The 18879-nt window shown below is 53.7% G+C and overlaps 1 protein-coding gene across 11 annotated transcripts in view; it reads left to right on the forward strand.

Annotated features, from left to right (window-relative positions):
• PCBP3 (poly(rC) binding protein 3) overlaps positions 1–18879 on the forward strand; it is a 206488-nt gene that overhangs the window by 149410 nt on the left and 38199 nt on the right. For 4 of the 11 annotated variants that reach the window (XM_028492737.2, XM_055086472.1, XM_028492738.2 and 1 more), the window contains one exon: positions 2069–2204. The exons of 2 other annotated variants lie outside the window; for them this stretch is intronic. In XM_028492737.2, coding sequence (XP_028348538.1) covers positions 2195–2204 — 10 coding nt within the window. In that variant the 5' untranslated portion in view covers positions 2069–2194. Of the gene's footprint in view, positions 1–2068; positions 2205–5216; positions 5373–6099; positions 6195–9016; positions 9117–17118; positions 17222–18879 lie in introns of those variants that run through there. 5 more of the 11 variants (XM_028492744.2, XM_028492745.2, XM_028492748.2 and 2 more) reach the window with 5 other exon arrangements.

Below are 18879 nucleotides of genomic sequence, written 5' to 3' on the forward strand. Positions count from 1 at the left end.
ACTTGCATTTTTCTAATGCCGAATGATGTTGAGTTACTTTTCCTGTGCTTATTGGTCATTTCTATATCTTCCTTAGAGAAATATATATCAAATCCTTTGTATATTTCTTTTATTTATTTATTTATTTATTTATTTATTTATTTATTTATTTTTGGCTGCATTGGGTCTTCGTTTCTGTGTCAGGGCTTTCTCTAGTTGCGGCGAGCGGGCGCCACTCTTCGTTGCGGTGCGCGGGCCTCTCGCTGTCGCGGCCTCTCTTGTTGCGGAGCACAAGCTCCAGACGCGCAGGCTCAGTAGTTGTGGCTCACGGGCCCAGTTGCTCCGCGGCATGTGGGATCTTCCCGGACCAGGGCTCGAACCCGTGTCCCCTGCATTGGCAGGCAGATTCTCAACCACTGCGCCACCAGGGAAGCCCTGTATATTTCTTAATTGTTTTTTATTGTTGAGTTGTAGAAGTTTCATATATAGTCTGAATATTAATCCCTTCTTAGGTATCTGATTTGCCGATATTTTCTATTATGTAGGTTGTATTTTCACCTTCTTATTAGTGCCCTTTGATGCACAGAAGTTCTCCATTTTGATGAAGTCCAGTTCATCTACTTTTTGTTGCTGCCTGTGCTTTGTGGTGTCATATCCATGAAATCAGTGCCAAATCCAATGCCATGAAAAATTTTTTTCCAGTGTTTTCTTCAAGATGTTTATAGTTTTAGCTCTTAAGTCTAGGTCTTTGATCTATTTTAAGTTAATTTTTGCATGTGGTGTAAAGTAAGGATGCAAGTGCATTCTCTGGTGTGTGCTGTCAGTTTTCCTGGCACTGTACATACAAGACTGTTCTTTCTTTTTTTTTTTTTTAATTTTATTTATTTATTTTTTTATGCAGCAGGTTCTCATTAGTCATCTGTTTTATTCTTATTAGTGTATATATGTCAATCCTAATCTCCCAATTCATCACACCACCACCACCACTCCCCACTTTCCCCCCTTGGTGTCCATACGTTTGTTCCCTACATCTGTAAGACTGTTCTTTTCTAATTGGCAAGGGAGCCAAGACAATCCCTTGTTCTTCCATTGCTTTCTCATGAGTTCCCACTCGTGACCTTCAGGCCTCTCCGATCCTCCAGTCAGTAACACGCTGACCCTTTTCCTGCACCAGTGGAGACACCGTCTGCCCCTGTGAAAGAGGGAGGGTTTTACTCAATGTCACCTTCATGGCATTTCCTTTCATTTCGTATTTTCTCATTTATTTCATTTTGAACCTCAACAGATTATATGGGTAAGATATTTTAGCTTGAAACAGACTCAGTGATGTTGTTTATTGCCTAAAATGGTTACTTGATTGACATGGAGAGAGACGGAGAAATTTAACATGGGCTTCTCATTATTTTTGGTGCTCTGACCTCACAATTCCAAATGTTGGATGCTGTTGTAAAGAGCCTTTTAAGGCATCCCTGACAATAACGTGCAGAGGTCGTCACACCTGGACTTGAAAAATAGCAAAGAGGGTATGTTATGAACTTGAGTTCTTGTGCCTGGGAATGAAGTTTCCTGTTTGGGCAACAATGTGAATTCAAAAAGTGAAGAGTCAAGAAACTTAGACCAAGGAGAAAATGATGCACTCTGAAAAAGACGAGGTGGACGGATTGCATGCTGAAATGGAAGGGTTCAAGTGAAATGATTATACCAGCGGTAAAGTAGAAAACCAGCAGCGTGTTTAAGTTAATATATAGTTTCGTAACTTTTAAAATCAGTATATATACATATAAATATACTAAATATTGCAAGTAGGAAGTTGACTGTTTCACTTATATTCTCAAAAGTGTATACAGTTTTACCAAGCACTTCTTCTAGACTGCTCATCTGTGCAGTGGAGGCCCCCTCCGGGGCGCGTAGGGCGGGTCCCACGATGAGCTCTCACTGGCATTTCATCACATTCCGCGCGTCTCACACCTGAGTCTTAAGAAATGCTTGCTGCTCTGTTGAACACAAGAAAGCAGTTCTGCTGAAGCTCAGTCCCGATGGACAAGGTCCTAATTTGTAAGCTCACTTGCCCCTGTGCTTTGCGTTTCAGGTCGGTGGGCTCCACGACCAAAGCTGGTCCTCCCGTGAATCGCCAGTTCTGGCTGTGATGCGCTAGGTCACCACGAGTGTGAACACACGCTATCTATGGGCCTGCTCTGACTCGTCCAGCCTGCTTATGGGGGAAGGTGAGTGGCTGTGAAGCGGCCCTTGTCTGCTTGTCTGTTTACCAAGAATGTGTAGCAAAGTCAGGCTCACCATGGAACAATGGCATGTGTTTGAAGTGGCACCATGCTGTATTTTACCCTCTTTAGTCCGTGATATGGTGTCAGCCGGGAGTAGTGCCAGGGAGCGAAGACGAGCCATGAAAAAGGAAACTTTAAGAAAGGAGGTCGATGCAATAATGTGATCGGGCAGGAACATCATTCCTGATCGGCTCTTGAAAAGGCACGTCTAGAATTTGAAGAAGCGGGTTTAAGCTGAGGCAGAAATGTTTCTCCCTGGCTTTTTCCCTTGAATTTTTGAGGAACGTGGGATGCCTTTGAACTGTGTTCCCCTATGTGTTCCCTGTTTTCAGGCCTCCATGGCCTCATTCCACTAGGTGGGGAATCTGAAGAGCTGGGTCTGTGGTCTGCTTGCTTATTGGGTCTGTGAGGGACACGAGCCACATGCAGCGCCCCGTGCTAGCGCTGCAGGTGGCCTGGCCCTGCTGACCGTCCTGCCGTGTGGGTGTGGGTGCAGGAGCCTGTGTGCACGTGTGCAGGAGGGGGTGTGCCAGAGCCTGTGTGTCCTGTGTGCCGCTGTGCACTCCACCCAGCACCCTGAGGTCCGAGTTCTGCCCGGGCCTTCAGGGGTCCTGAGCCTGCAGTACTGACTTTCCCTGGCCTCGGTGTCTCACTGTAAATGGAGGCCTCCAAGTTTCCTTGTTCAGCTCTCATGCCTGGTCCTCTCCAGGCCAGTTCTAGTTTATTCCCCCGTGCATTTCAGGTCACAAGGGCATTGCCGAAGGCTGAAGAGTGCATTCTAGGGTGCCTTATTCACGCGGGGCCGCAGAAGTGGCCACTGAGAAACTGTTTTCAGCTGTGGGAGTTACTAATCTGGGTTCACGACATACACATTGTACTGGTTCTGAGTCAACCTGTCTCCCAGGTGGTTGTCAAAGAAACACGTGCATCTTTAACAAGTCACAGAACTAAATAAGGGGTACAGGGCCCCCTCGCCGACTTTATGGAATGTTTCTTCATTCTGCCCCACGGCAGCTTCTCTTCTGCCCCGTCCAAACGTTGTCTGTCTGGCTTTGTTTTGCTTTTTTAATTGCAGCCCGGCATGTTTAATCCTGTGGTGCTTGACCCAATTCCATAAGCCTGCACGCTGTGTTGTTTTGATCTTTGCTTTGTATGGAGGAAGGTTAAAATCATTTCAACCTCCAGGTGTCCATTTGCGTGAATGTCAGTGACAGATCACTTGGAGGCGGCTCTGGTTTTGGACAGGAGCTGGAAGGAATGGCTCCTTCCACACGGCTGGCACGTCCCAGGCTGTTGTCAAGAGCGAGGCTGCTTATGTAAACCAGGGCCGTCTGACCGGGCTTCTTCGGGACCACGTGGAGGTGGAGGACAGGCCTGGACCACCCCCAGGCCAGGCTGCAGCTCAGCAAAGTCAGGGGCCGAGGGACCCCACCAGGCTCTCTGCCTTCCCCCCCGCCTCCCAGCCCCACACCGGGGGCCCCTGCCCTGCCTGTGGGCCTGCCCTCTGCCCGGCCACATTTGCCAGGTGCCCCTGTGCTCCAAGGCCTGAGCGCCTGACCTCGTGTCGGGCATAGGGCAGGCTGCAGGGGTGATGGGTGGAGTCCAGGGAGACAGAGAAGCCCCAGCCGTGGGCAAGCGAGTGAGCGGCCGCTTAGCACGATGAACACGACCCCCCAGAGCAGGAGGCGTAGTGCTCAGCGGTGTGGGTCCCCCCCTTCCCGACACCCACGCTGAAACAGCTAGCAGGCACAGCTGGCAAGGCTGTCCTGTCCTGCCCTGGCCTTGTCCCTGCCCCTCAGCCGCGTTCAGCCGGTTGTGGGCTTGTCAGCCCCAGACACCCTGGATGCCACCATCCCCGGTCCCCCGCGACGTCCAGGCTGCACCTTCTGGCCTCCTCTGTGGTCCCCGCGCCCTCAGCTCCTTCTCTTCGGCCCGTGACTCTGGTCCTTCATGCCCCTCTGCTCGCTGTCCCTTTCCTTGTCACTTCTTCAAGGACTCAGCTCCTCCTCCCCCAGCCACCTGCCCCCGCGCAGAATCAGGCGGGAGCCTTGGCGGCTCGTCCACCTGCCGTGACCACCCCCCTACCCTGGTGGCCTCGCGTGGCCACTCGCTCTCCTTGTACCACTCCTGCCCCCACCAGACCCAAAGGCCAGTGCCCAGTCCTCCCAGTACCCTCCCAGTGGCCGACAGGGGGCCCTCCGCGGCCTGCGCCCTATGACCGTGAGCGAGCCCGAGTGACAGGGCTGCCTTTTCTGTCCCTAACAGAGCTGTTGCGGGGCTGGACGAGCTGGCAGCGCAGGACATATGGCAGGGCTCCTGGCCTCCTCCTCCCCTGCCCAGCCACTGACGCCGGCACGCCCAGGGCGCCGGGCCCCGTGGGCACCGATGACAGGCCGCCCAGCGCGGGCAGGAGCGCAGGAAGGGCCCCTGCGCGGGGCTGCCGCTGGCCGGGCCGGTTTGTCGCCCTGTCCAGAGCCTCAAGCACGTGTGTCCTTTGCCCTGCTGTAAAGAAATATTCTGAGGCGATAAAAGACGGACAGAGAGAGGTCCACCCGAAGAGTATTGTTAAAACACTGTTTAATATCACAGTTCAAAAACCCAGAATGTACAGTCCTTGCAGTTGACTATATCCTTATGCATGAAAATGCGTAAAATTAAATGCATAAAATCTTATGCATAAAATGGCATACCGTGGGGAATTTGATCGCTACTGTGTAGATTTAAATATAGTGACATACAAAAATATTTTGTATATAATGTCAGGTGAGGAAAACAGGACAAACTTGGGTGGTTTGGGCCTATTTTTGTTAAAAAGTATAATGACACACACCTACTGGAAAAAGTCTGACGAGGTCGACCTCAAAACACCCCATTCTCACTGGTGGTCTTTCTGGGGGATGAGGTCACAGGGCTTTTGCATTATATGCATTTTCCATTTTTTCCCGTAACGAACAGTCAGGCTGATTTGGCAGGTGCCACCCCGGTTGGCGTCACAAGGTGCCCCGTGCTCTGCGGGCTCTCCCAGAAGGAGCTCGGCATCACCCCCAGCAAAGCCAGGCTTGTCCTCCCGGACAGCGAGTCCTCTCTGCGCCAGAGTTTCCCCACTACCTGGTAGGTGTTTGGCTTTTCCCATTGATCTGCGTCTGATTTCGTGTGAGACGGCGAGAGGTGGAGGTGATAGCACAGTCACAGGGCGACCTCCTCCTGCTTGGTGGCAGTGCCCGCTCTGACCAGGGGACCAGCTGCGTCCTCCATGTCCTCTCATGGGTCTGGGTTGGTCCTTCCGTCTCGCTGCCCAGACCAGAGCCCTGCCGTCGGGCTCAGTCCTCTCAGGACGCCCAGCGCTCAGTGCTGTCTAAGCTCCTGCGCACAGCTGGCTTCCAAGGCAGCACCTAGAAGCCCTAGATCACGAGGAAGAGAAAACTGGGGGAAGGAGAGGGTTTGCGGGTGGTGCCCTTTCAGACGCCTCGTCCTGGTGAGGACCCAGCCCCCGAGCGCGCAGACAGCTGACAGGGGCGGCAGTGGCTCGGCTCTGCAGGGCTGTGTTTCGATTGACATGGGCCCGAGGTCTCTGCCCCCCTCCTTTTCCAGGCCCGAGCTGTTGTGGCCGATGTCCCGCAGGCACAGCGGTCTGTGCGGTGGCCCCTGTTGGGGGAAGGCGTCATTAAAATGACAGCGCATCCGCCAGGCGCACCCCTCCAACAGAACGAGGGGAGCCGGGCGGAAAGTAGGTCACATGTGCCTGGTCCCATGTCACGAGGTCTCCAACCTGAGGCCAATGGGATCTGTAGCCTCCTCTGGTTTAGAACAAAACCGCACTCTAATTTTTCTCCTTTAGCATTTTTATCTTCTCTAAACGGGGAGAGTGACCATCTGTCTGAGAGCCACATCCATCCGGCCCTGCCCGACCGCACAGAGTGGCTTTGTTCTGAGGTAAGGGGCTGCGGGCCCGGCCGAGGCCACGCGGAGCCCAGACAGCGGGTGTCCAGGGCCATCCAGCTGGGCTGTGCCCGGTGCTGACGGAGCGGGAGCGTGGGGTCCTCGCCGAGAGTTCCAGACGTTCCCCTGGTCTGACAACACGGCTCCTCTTTAAGGATCAGGGTAACTGTTGACACTCCAGTGTTAGTGAGCTATTACGTAGCAAACAAACAGGTCATTTTCCAGCTGTTTGTGCTCCTGGGGCCGGTGTGGGGATATGACCCTCCCCTCAGAGAGGCTGGTCATCCCCGGGGCCCAGGGCTCCGCTCCCTCCTTGGGACCAGCACCTTTGTTGGGGAATGTCCACCCCTGCGGCGACCAGGTGAGCCGCTGGCATCCAGTGGCGTGAAACGCACATGTTAGAGTAAGGTCGATGCGTGTGTGTTGCAGCGTGTGGAGCCCACGCACTTTTGGAGCTTGATGCTAGATGAGAAATAACACCCTCCTGTTGTCCCTGGGAGGCCAGTGAGCACGGCGCCTCTGTGAGGAAGCAGGGAAAGGTACAGTACTTTAGAAGTGTTCGTAAAACTAGCGTGAGTTTTGTAGCTTATAAATAACAAAAAAATGTTTTCTACCTGTCCTGTAAGTGAATCGAAGTATTCCATTAGTTCAGGGTGTCTGATGAACAGATTTTGCATGTAATGAGTAGAATATAAAATGTTTGCGATATCCGTGTAGTGGGCTGGCCGCTGGTGCCGTATTTAGACAAACGACATGCTCTTGTTAGGATTTCCTGCGGAAAAAAATGTTTCCAGAGTGGTTTGCTAGAAACCAAAGTTGTATGGTATTTGATTTGAGTGTTTCTAGTGGAGAAAAGGGTTTTTCTTTTCAGAAGTAAAATACTTAAAATGTGTATCTTAACTGGCTTTCCAGGAAACATAGGTCTATAGCCGAGTCCATAGAAGTGAATGTGGACGCTGTAGATGATTACTTCCCCAACATCTGCGATGTAAAAAGAACAGTTGCACCCTTGGTACAAAATAAGATTTTCTCGTGTAGAAATATTAGGCATTTAGGGTGATACCCAGTTCCTTCCAACTGTAGCCTTTGAAAGAGTCTCATGAACTATATCTAAAGGGCTCTTTATCCATTTTGCAATCTTGAAGAAAGGGAAATTTTCCTAGTCTTTCCTTAAGATAGGGCAGGAAATTTCTATCTTTCTTGTATTTATGATTCTAAACGCTTCCTTTGTGCCTGGGAAAGTGCTCTGTATTTCAATGCAGTTTTCACATTGTCTCCTTTTCCCGTTCCACCTGACCTACGTCCTCAAGGCTGGGAGGATGGGGCTCGGTCATTGTGTGGGTAGCAGGTTCATGTGCGTTCGTGTAAATTACGCCCCATAATTGGCTCTGGGGAGGAACAAGACCTGGAAGTAAACCTGCACCCCGGCCACTGTTAGGAGCACTGACTTGCCCTTTTTTACCAGCGGAACAGAAGATTGTTTTTCCAGAAACAACACAAGCTCAGAGGAAGGTGCCCTAAGCAGAGGGCCAGTCTCTGTCCACCGCACCCCTCGCAGGCTGCTGACGGCCAGCAGCTCGTCCTTGTGCTTCACGTTGGCCTGGGCTGGTCTCTGACGGACATTCTTGGCTTTCGGTCTGGCCTCATCTGGGGACCAAAAGGACTGCGGGAGGAGCTGGGCCGCCTTCTGCACGCGCCCCCCGGGCCACCCCGCCAGTGCCCCACTGTCTCTGCGAGGCCCCCGCTCTGCGGAAGGAGGCGCGGAAACCCACCGCTGTGAAAGGCACGTCGCCGGGCCCAGCAGCCTCAGGAAGGTTTGGGGTCCCGTGTGCACCCGGGGCTGGAGCCTTTGAAGAGCCGTCTTGGCTCTGGCCGAGGGGGGGCTTCAGAGGTCGGGGTCTGAGGACGGGCAGCCCGTCGGGGTGGAGCCGATGCCCCAGGCGGTCCCCCGGGAAGGGCCCGGCTCCTTCTCCGAGGCATGCCCGTGCCGCTCTAGGGGACGGGCACCGTCAGTGCTTCTCTGAGAGGGTCCTAACCCCCGCCACCACCTGAGAACCTTCTGGAGAGGCAGTCTCGTCTACCCCCAGCCGACCGCCTGAGTCAGGAGCTCTGGGCCGAGCCTGGTTCTGTGATCCACAGAACCTTCCTGGGGACGCCGGTGCCCGTGAGGGCGTGAGCCGCGGGCGGCGCCGCGCAGGAGCCAACGGGCAGACGGCGGTGGGCGCTGCTGGTGCCCGCGGCTGGCTGGGCACGGGGAAGGCCACGGCCGAGCCGCGCGTGACCTGTCCTGAGGTGACACGGGGTCTGTTCCCTGTGTGCCCTTCCCGCACGGAGACCCCACTGCCAACAGTCTTGCCCGCAGCACGGAAACCAGAGGAGACGCGGCCGCCCCTGCTGCCCAGGCCGAGCCCCAGGCGGCGGCCGGCAGCAGGAGGACGGGGGGCACGGCCCTGGGCCTGCTCCTGGGCGGTCGCGGCTCCGGGGACTCGGGGACCGGCGGGCCAGGGCCGAGGCTGGGCTCACTCCCCAAGCGGGGTATCGTTAAGAACAATCCAGAAGAAGGCAAGAAAGCAGAGGGAAAGAAACCTGTATAAAAGCACACCGCCGGGCAGGAGGAAGGAAGCCGGTGATGGATGTCGGTGGAGGACACCGGTCTGGAGGGAGGTGGGTCTGTTTTGTTTGCTCTAATAAAAGTGGTAGAACAGAAAGACTGTTCAGTAAATGGTGTTGGGTCCGTCAGCATCTATTAAAAAAAGCTGAACACCAAGTCAGAACTCGGGTGGGCGGGTATCGTTAAGAACAATCCAGAAGAAGGCAAGAAAGCAGAGGGAAAGAAACCTGTATAAAAGCACACCGCCGGGCAGGAGGAAGGAAGCCGGTGATGGATGTCGGTGGAGGACACCGGTCTGGAGGGAGGTGGGTCTGTTTTGTTTGCTCTAATAAAAGTGGTAGAACAGAAAGACTGTTCAGTAAATGGTGTTGGGTCCGTCAGCATCTATTAAAAAAAGCTGAACACCAAGTCAGAACTCGACCTCACATGGAGCACAGATGCCTCTGCACCGAGACGATGTGCTGGAGGACCCCGACAGGATGTGCGGCAACTCGGCACGGCCTTTCCCGGGGCGGGCGCCCCGCAGGCGCTCGGCCCGGGAGGCACCGAGGGCCTCGCCCCAAACGGGAGGCCGATGCCCGCCGACAGAAGGGTCAGTCTCGCGTGACCATGTTTGCGCCCTGAAGTCCCACCCGGGAGGGGAGGAACGACAGAGCACCGACCTGCCTCGCTCAGAGCGCAGACCACCCCGGGGACCTTGGTGGGAGGGGGCCGCCCCCGCAAAGCAAGCTCTCCAGCTGGGGCTGAGCCGTGCTGCGGAGTTGTTCCTTGCCGTGAGTTGGTGGTCACACCTCCCGGCAAGTGTGGGTGTGAAATCCAGCTGTGATTTAAGCTCTGCGCGTTTTACGGCCTCTAAATCATACTGCTTTTAAAGTCAAGCTGAGACGCACACGTGCTGTGATATTTATGCAAAAGGTCACGTGTGTCCCTAGGAAATGCTCAGAACAGGGCCCAACGACAGCGACCCCCGCAGGGTGGGGTTCAGTCTCCTCTGAGGCAGTTGCTTCCCGGCCCCCGGGATCCTGTGTCCCAGTTGAGAGGGGTCCGCCCGTGCGCACGGCCCACCCTGTCACACTCACACGTCAGCAGGGACCGTTCTGCTGCCCTTTGTTTTGCCTTTTTATTCTGTTCTTTTTGCTCGTTTTAAAAAGGATCCCACTGTTACCATAATCAGATCTTTTTGAAGCAGCTCGTCTGGGTGACTGAGAAACTTGTTTTTCTGACTTTCTGAGGTTTAAATTGCCACAGAGCCTCTGGAGTGGCATCTGGGGGCCCATGGGTGGCCGGACAGCCGGTGTCAGCTGGTGACACCCTCGGCTCCAGAGCTCCCTGCCTCAGACCGGGCTGGGCAGGCGGGGAAGAGGCAGAGTCCTGTCCCCCGGCTGTGTCCGCAGTCTGCCTCCGGGACAGCCACCTGGCCTGGCCTCCAGAAGCACGGCGAGCTGACCGCCCGGGCCCAGAGCATCGCCACTGTCCCCGTCCCCCAGGCGCAGCCCCCAGTCAGCAAGGACCCGGCGCCGGTGCTGAGGAAACGGGCGAGGGGTGCCGGGACGGGAGACAGTGCCCACCGGCTTCGCGGGCCGCGCCCTGTCGGGACCCTCGTGCTGGGCGGGGGTCGACTCCGGCAGCTCCGTCGAGCCCTCTGTCCTGTTCAGCCCAGGCCCTGCTGCCCCCAGTCCTTGTCTTGCGACGCTCGTGGGACCCACTTCTTCCCGGCCAAGGTCGGGAGCTAGAGCCCGCTCGGGCGCTGCGCGGGTTACCTGCGCCGCGTGTGTGCTTGGCTTTACAGATCCGCCTTGGTGCCTGGGAGGTGGAAATGGGGAGCCCCTCCGTGCCCACGCCTGCCTGTGCACGCCCAGCACAGCTCAGAGAACACGCCAGGCCTCGCCGGGAGGGAACCGTGCAGGGCTTGCGGGACTCACGGGCCCTCAGAGGGTTGCGCTCGGGGGATTAAGTCCATCAGGAGCGTCTGCTGCAGGAGGGGGGCCTCCCACTGGCGATCCTGGCCCCGCTGCCCCCGGTGCTGCTCTCATCCGGAGGCCGAGGTGACCCTGGGTCTCTTTAGGGAAGAGAAGCCGCCCTCTCGACAGGGGAACCCCACTGGCACCTGGGGCACCCTCACCTGGGCAGCCCTGGGGAGACAGCACCCAGAAAAGGGCCCAGCTCCTGGGAGGGCTGAGTCCTCACGTTTCTGGTTCCTGCCACCCCACCCCCGCTCTGGCCTCGGGCCTCCTGCCCTCAGCATCCTTCCCCGCCTGCTCTCCGGGGTCCTGGCGGGGTCCTGAGGATGGGGGTGGTGCTGCCCTGAGGGACCCTGTGTGGCGGGGAGGCTGACCTCCTGGTGTGAACTGGTGGCAGGTGGGTTTCCCAGGACAGGCCCCCCTCCTTGGAGCCTGGAGAGGAGGGATGGCTCTGGGTGCGTTTCTCTGAGGACATTTTTCAGGCAAGTCCTGGACTGGCCGGCCGGCCTGCCTGCCGCCCAGGGAGTGGCCCTGGGAGGGGTCGAGGGCGCTCTTTGGGCCCCCGGTTACTAAGTGAAGGAGTCTGTTCCTGTCGGGCAGTGGGGCCCTGCTCTGTTCTTGCCTTGTGATGGACGCCACCTCAAATCCGAGATGAGCTCCGGGAGGGAACCCTGACCAGAGTGCCCCCAACCAGCCTTTTTCCTCATAACTGGTTGGGTTTTATTTCTCCTTCAAAATCTCACGAGGGCTTCCCTGGTGGCGCAGTGGTTGAGAGTCCGCCTGCCGATGCAGGGGACGCGGGTTCGTGCCCCGGTCCGGGAGGATCCCACGTGCCGCGGAGCGGCTGGGCCCGTGAGCCACGGCCGCTGAGCCTGCGCGTCCGGAGCCTGTGCTCCGCAACGGGAGAGGCCACGCCGGTGAGAGGCCCCCCTCCCGCAAAAAAAAAAAAAAAAAAAAAAAAAATCTCACGAGCTCAACTAATCTTGGCCTCTTTTGCTTTTCAGGCTAACAGGGCAACACCCTTTCTTTTGTTATGTTTATCTAAAATTATTCCCTGATTCCCGCATTTTTCTTGGTATAAATTACCATCTATGTCCCTTTGTTGTGATAGAGGCTGGAAATAAGAGCTCTGTGTCCCCCTTTTCCCCAGTAAAAAATGGTGCCCGGGGCACAGGCTTGAAACCAGTGCTTTGCTTTTTTGGGGCAGATGGTCTTGACCGTACTCAAGGCGCTTCTCCTGTCCTGTGTTGCCAGGGAGGCTGTGCGGTATGTTCAGTGCCTCCCAGCACGTGCCTCGGGGCTGGGGCCCAGTTCTGCGCTTCCCAGCTTGAGGCCCCGGCTCGTTCTGGCCTCCTGCCCCAGCCCCCTGCCTGCCCCCAGCCCCCTGCACCGCATCCGGTCTGTGAAATGGAGGGGCACTTCCTGGCAGGGCTACAGGGAGGGCTATGCCTGGCACACGGTAAACGTTGTATCAGCTTTAGGTATTGTTATTGTTTGTATGATTATTTAATTATTTATTAATCATGTTGACAGAATTCCCGGTATTAAATTACCTCTCTCTTCCAGGTGTAACCCTCACTGAGGTATCGTGATTAGTAATCCTCCAGCATTGCCGATTCTGTTTGTTAATATGGGACTCAGAGTTCCTAGCTGATCAGAGGCTGGAACTGCTGGCCTGCGGCAGGACCGGTTCCCCAGTGAGGGGCCTGCTGCCCGCAGGACTGTGGCTGTGCCTCCGCCTTGGAGGCTCCCGGGGGCTCTGCCTGGGCTGCACCCGCCTCTACCCTCCGTGCTGCGCTGGGCACCCCGCTCATCCTGATGTCCTGGGCGGACGCCCACCACACACACGTGCAGGGACACGTCGCGGGACGGTGGGGTGGATGAGCACGGCTCCATCCCTGCTGTTTCCCTCCCGCCGGCCTCCAGTCCGCTGCACTGGGCCGAGTCACGCAACTTCAGAAAACTCAAGCTGTTCTTGGACCGACGCCTGCAGAGCACAAGTCTGCAGGCCCAAGGGGCGGGCTCCGTGCGCTCCTGCCCTTGTCTCCGACTTCTCCTGACGCGCGGCTCGCCTGCACTTGGCGCCCCGTCCGGATGTCCCATCCCCCGTCCAGGGCGACGGCAGCGGGGAGGCCGCCCACACTCCCCGTGGGGACCATTCCCCAGCCTCTGGACCTTCACACCCCATTGGCCTGGAGGCCGTGAGCGACTGTCCTCTCCTCTCCAGAAGAGGCGCTTTCGGCTCTCTGACCTACTTGGAGCACACACGGCCGAGGGGCGAGGGAGGGACCGAACGCGGACTCAGCCTTTTGGACGGCCAGCGGACCAGCCTGCGGCTTGTTTGTCCACCGCACTGAGCCCCTGGAGGGTGAGGGCTGCTCCTCGCTTGGTCCTGCATCCCCAGCACAGGCCCTGCTAGGAACCGAGTGTTAGATGGACGGTCCCTGCAGTGGTCAGCCTCCCACTGTGGCCAGAGGGTCCGGGGAAGGCAAACGGTGTGCAGACAGGCTGAGCACCTGCTGTGTGCAGTGGCCGGCGCACAGAAAAGTCGGGCTCCGGGAGCCACGGCCTCGGGAGGGTCAAGTCCACACCCAGGCCTCGCCGCAGGACCAGAGTCGGGTCCAAGGGAGTCCCGCCATCTCCGCAACAGAGGTGTTATTAATCTTGAAATGGGGTGTTTGAAATAATCGGAACGTTTGCAAGCCATACACTCTGATGTAGGTGACACCCTAGACCCTGGGCATCTCCCCAGATGTAGGACAGGAGTATCCCTGGGTGAAGCCCACACCTTCCCAGCAAGAGGAAAGACCCGTGCTCCCCGGCCGCTGGAGCAGGGAGGGAGGTGAGCAGGCAGCCAGCCTCCCAGCCTGGCACGTTTGTCTGTCCGGACGCTTGAGTGAGGAGCCGGCAGGCTGCGTGCGGTGCTCCCTGAAGTCAGGTTGTGTCGGCCCCAACGTCTTTCTAACGTTACCTGAGACCGGCAAGAGCATTTTCCTGCAGAAATCTCCCCTCCTCCCCGGCCTCAAGGACAAGCTCCACACTGTGAGTCCTCCAGGAGACAAAAGCAGCCAAGAAGCTCTGTGGGTTTGTGCAGTCCTGGCCTCCTGCAGCCTGATGGGGCAGTGAGCTGTTAAACAGGATAAATCAAGTGTGTGGGCCCTCCCCCGCCAGGGCCCCTCCACGGTCTCTCCCCGGCACAGCTGAGGCCCTGGGTGTAGTTGGACAAAGCCCAGCTGACGGGGCAGAGCCGCCGTGCGCTCGCTGCAGCCGTGCAGGCCTCAGATGGCACTTGGCTGGCGGGACTCCTCCAGCTCCCGTCTCTGGGCGAGAGACCTCGCGCTGACGCGTGCTGCACCTGTAGGCAGCGTGACTGCTGTAAAACGGCTTCTGCTTTAATGTCCGAGTCTACCGGCCCTCCCCCCAGAAGAGTGCCTCGGGGCTCGGGCGTCACGTGCCACTTCAAACGTGGGTCTCCCTTCTTCACATCTGAAACAAATGCTGTCAGTTTGTTTGATTGGTGTATGTTTGGCGAGTTCACCTGTCTGCTGGTCAGGAGCACGAGTTCTGGAGCCAACTTGTGGTCGCTCGGTTTCGTGGGACTCATGTGTAAGACAGGGCTGGGGCCGGCCCTCCCGTGTTAGGACAGAGTGCATTTGCGTAAGTGCAAGCCTGCGTGCCGTGTGCGGGTGGCTGCACGTTATAGCTACGTCTTATTAGGGCAGCAGTTATTGTACTAGAATTCTTTTGATTTGAATATTCCTTTAAAAAAGAACGATTGGAAAATTTCCTTTATCAGAATTTCACTAAGTAGTACTGGTTATAAATAGATTTTGCCAATTGAATCAATATAAAAGATCAAATGAGGTTTTGGTTCTGGAGCAATGGAGTAAGTGACACCTACCAACTCACATCATAGTTAATGGTGAAAACCTACTGCTTTCCCCCTAAAATCATTAACAAGACAAGGATGTCTGCTCTCACCACTCCTGCTGAACAGAGGACACAGTTCTAGCTAGTTCAGTATGACAAGTAAATAAAAGAAAAGGCATACAGATCGGAAAGGAAGAAGTAAACCGTTTCTATTTGTAAAAAAACACGATTGTCTACCTCGAAAATCCCATTAAGGCTACCAAAAAAACTCCTGGAGCTAGTAATAATTAGCAAGTTGTTAAGAAAGCAAGGTCTACATACAGAAGTCAATATTGTTCTATATACCGTCAATGAACAATCAGAAACCAGAATTCAAAACACACCATTTACAGGAACTCCAAAAAGTTACATACTTGCTATATGTGTAACAAAATATGCACAGAATTTGTGTGCTGAAAACTAGAAAATACTGATGAGAGAAATCAAAGATCTAAATAAGAGACCTCCATGTGCACAGCCAGGACACTCAACGTAACGGTGCCAGTGCTTCCAAGTGGGTCTGCAGGTTTACTGCAGCTCCTGTCAGAGTCCCAGCAGGACTGTTTGTAGATGCAAACAAGATGATCTTTAAATTTATGTGAAAACACAGAGGAACTAGTTAAACCAAGAGCATTTTTTAAAAGATTGAAGTTGGAGTAATTTTATGTCACCGTAATGCTGCAGTAATCCAGACATTGTGGTATTGGTGGATGGATAGGCACTTACATAATCAAACAGGATAGAGTCAAGAGTACACCCACACACATGGACAACTGAGTTTTGACAAAGGTAATAAAGCAATTTAATACAGAAAGGGAAGTCTTTTCAAAATGTGGTGTTGAAACAATTGGCTAATGCATAAAACAAAACAAACAAACAAAAAACCCCTTGACTTGAACTTCACACCTTACATAAAATTAACTCAAAATGGATCAAATATCCAAATGTAAAATCTAAAATTATAACCTATTTAGGAGAAAATATAGGAAAAGAAGGCTCGCTCATAAAAGATAAAAAATTTAAACAAAAGTCATTGAAGATAAAATTGAGAACTTGTACTTCCTCACAATTAGAAGCATTTGCTTCATGAAAGATCCTGTTAAGATATGAAAAGACAAACCAGAGCCTCAGAGACAATCGTTGTAAATCACATATCCAGCAAAAGGCTGTGTCCACAGCATAAAGGCCAAGCCCTTTAACCTCCATGGAAAGAAAACAAGACAGTCCGGTTAGAAGATGGACAAAAGACCTGAGCACACACTTCTCCAAACAGGCCGAAGAGGTGGGAAATACGCACCTGGATGGATGTTCAGCACCATTCGCTGTTAGGAGAAAGCAGATTCAGTCGGAAGCAGACGTCACCACCGTCTATAAAAATGGCTGAAGTAAAACACTGACACCCCCCAAGTGCTGACGGGAACAGAGTGCTGGGTCTGTCTTGCCCTGGGCAGGGGCGTGGGGTGGGGGGGCGGTTGGAGGGGTGGAAAACAGCACAGCTGCTCCCGCAGATAATTTGCCAGTTTCTTAAGAAGTTAAAGGTATACTTAACATATGATTCAATAATCCCAGTCGTGCTTTGCTGTGCACCTGAAACTATCACAACATTGTTAATCGGCTATACTCCAATATAAAATAAAAAGTTAAAAAAAAAATCACAGTCCTGGGTATTTATCACAGAAAAATGCAATCTTGTGATCACACAAAAACGTGCACCCTGTTGTTGCCAGCTGCTTTCTTTGTAATTCACCAGAGCCGAAACCAACCCAGATGTCCTTCATGGGGTAACTGCATGCACAAGTCGTGGTGCAGCCATGCCCCCCACCCACCAAGATGAGCAGACTTCTGCCAGGTACAGAAACTTGGGTTCTAGACCTCAAGAGCAGTATTATGCTGGGTGCATTTGTTTGGATTTATATGAAGTTCTTGAAATGATACAATCGTAGTGACATAGAACAGATCAGGACTTGCCTAGGAGAGTAAGCGGCTATGAAGGGACCACCTACAGAACTCTGCATGGTGGTCCCACTTGTGTGCGTGGTTAGGGAAGTCTACACCCGTGATAAAATTTCATAGACCCATACACCAAAAGAAGGGCGTGTACAAGCTGGGGCCACTTAGGTAATAGTGTTTGACCAGTGTCCCTTCCTGGTTTTGCTAATGCACTGCAGTTATGTCAAATGGAAGCTGGCTGAAGGGTACACAGAAACTCTGTATTATTTTTGCAGCTACTCATGAATCTAAAATTATTTCATAGTTATACAACACACATGTATAATACACAGACGTTAGAGTTGACAGTTATTAAATCTGAAATATAAAAAGTAAATTGTGTGAACAGATCAGTTAAAAGTAAGAGATGGTCAGAGTGGGAAAAAAAGCAAGATCAATCTGTGTGCAGCCAGCAAGACACCAACATGAAATATAATGCTCTTGGCAGGTTGACAGAAAAAGATATGTCATGTGAACACCGATCAAAACCAGGCTGGAGTGACTACACTAATATCAGAAGAAGTAGGCTTCCGGACGAGACGGCGACTGCGGTAAGAAGGACATTGTGTGTCAATTCTCCAGGAAGACACACCCGCCCCAAATGTACATACGTCACCTAACAGAACCTCAAAACACACGAAACAGAACCTGATAGAACGGAGAGGAGGATAAATTCACGATTGTAGTTGGAGATTCAGCTGCGCTTTCAGTGACTGACGGGACAAGTGGCCTTACAGGACGCCACACCTGGCGTCCGCAGGAGGGACATGTTCGTGGCACACAGGGTGTTCCCAAGGTGGACCATGCTCTGCGTAAAAAAAAACAAAAGCCTAACGAACTTAAAACAGTTGAAATCACAAAAAGTATATATTCTGACCAGAGTGAAACTGAACTAGAAATCAGTAACCAAAGGTAACTTAAAATTTTCAAAATACTTGAAAATCAAAACACGCACCTCTAAATAATGTGGTCAATGTGCTGTATCAAAGGAATTTAGGAAATATTTTGGAATATTGGGAAATATATAATATATATAATAAACGCACATCTCTAAATTGGTAGGAATCGAGGAAGTCAGTGCCTCTAGAGAAACCTATGGCATGAAATGCTAACAGGAGAAAACGTCCGCAAACAATTACCCAAGCTTTTACCTTAAGAAACTAAAAGAAAAGAAAAGGCAAGCAGAAGGGAGGAAATAATAAAACAAGACCAGAAACCAATGAAAGTGAAAACAAACTCACTTTTCAAATTGGACCAACTCAGATGAAGAGAGAATGTGGAAGAGAGGGGCAGCTTGGTTGGCTGCGGTTCGCGCTGCTTCCTGGTACTTTTCTGCATCCTTTTGTTGGCCTCACAAGACATGTTCCTTCGTGAGTGTTTCCTCTGCCCTCTCCTGGGAACTGGTGGGTTTGCAAACCAGCCTGAGCCTGGGAGGGAGGAGGGTAAGGTCATGCAGCCTGGAAGGGTCCCCAGCTGGCCATGAGGGAGGAGGCCCCTGTGTCCCGGCTCTGCCTGGAAGCTGGGCCTCGTCCTGCCCTTGGCTGTGTGTGTCCCCAGGGAGCCCCTCCCATCCCAACACACAGCAGACCCTCACTGGTGACCAAGTGAATGAACGAGAGTGGATGTGGGGAGAAATGGAAATATCATCTTGGACGTTCCATGAGTACCTGAGTTTAGAAATCGCTAAATTCTGATTCCAGAATAGCCTGTGAGGCCCTAGCAATGGAGCTGGGTTCGGTGTCCACTGCACGTGTTCAGCCCGTCTTTAAGTAGGTACTGAATGGGCTTCCGCCCACTGTGGCCCGGGAATGGTGCTGGGAACTGCCGGTTCCGTGTTGAATGGAGGAGATAAACGCGTCCTCTGCCCGCAGGCCGGGGCTGTGGTGGTACGGGGCACGGGAGAGAGGGGGCGCTAGCGGTTGGGGGTGCAGGTGGAGGCCTGGCAGGGAGTGCCCTCGGCAGAAGGCCCCAGACCCCGGGCTGGCTGGAGCTCAGTCTGTCGCAGGAAGGGAGGCCAGCGAGGCTGGGTGGAGGACAGCAGAGCAGAGACCGAGGCAGGCAGTGATCTGTTCATTTCTGTAATTTTGTCATTTCGAGAATGTCGCGTAAGTGGACTCATACAGTGTGTGACCTTTGGGGACTGGCTTTTTTCCCTCAGCCTAATTCTCCGAGGTTCCTCCCGTTGCTGAGGGCATCAGCAGTTTGTTCC

The sequence above is a fragment of the Physeter macrocephalus genome, chromosome 8, assembly GCF_002837175.3.
Source record: "Physeter macrocephalus isolate SW-GA chromosome 8, ASM283717v5, whole genome shotgun sequence".
NCBI classification, from domain to species: Eukaryota; Metazoa; Chordata; class Mammalia; order Artiodactyla; family Physeteridae; genus Physeter; species Physeter macrocephalus.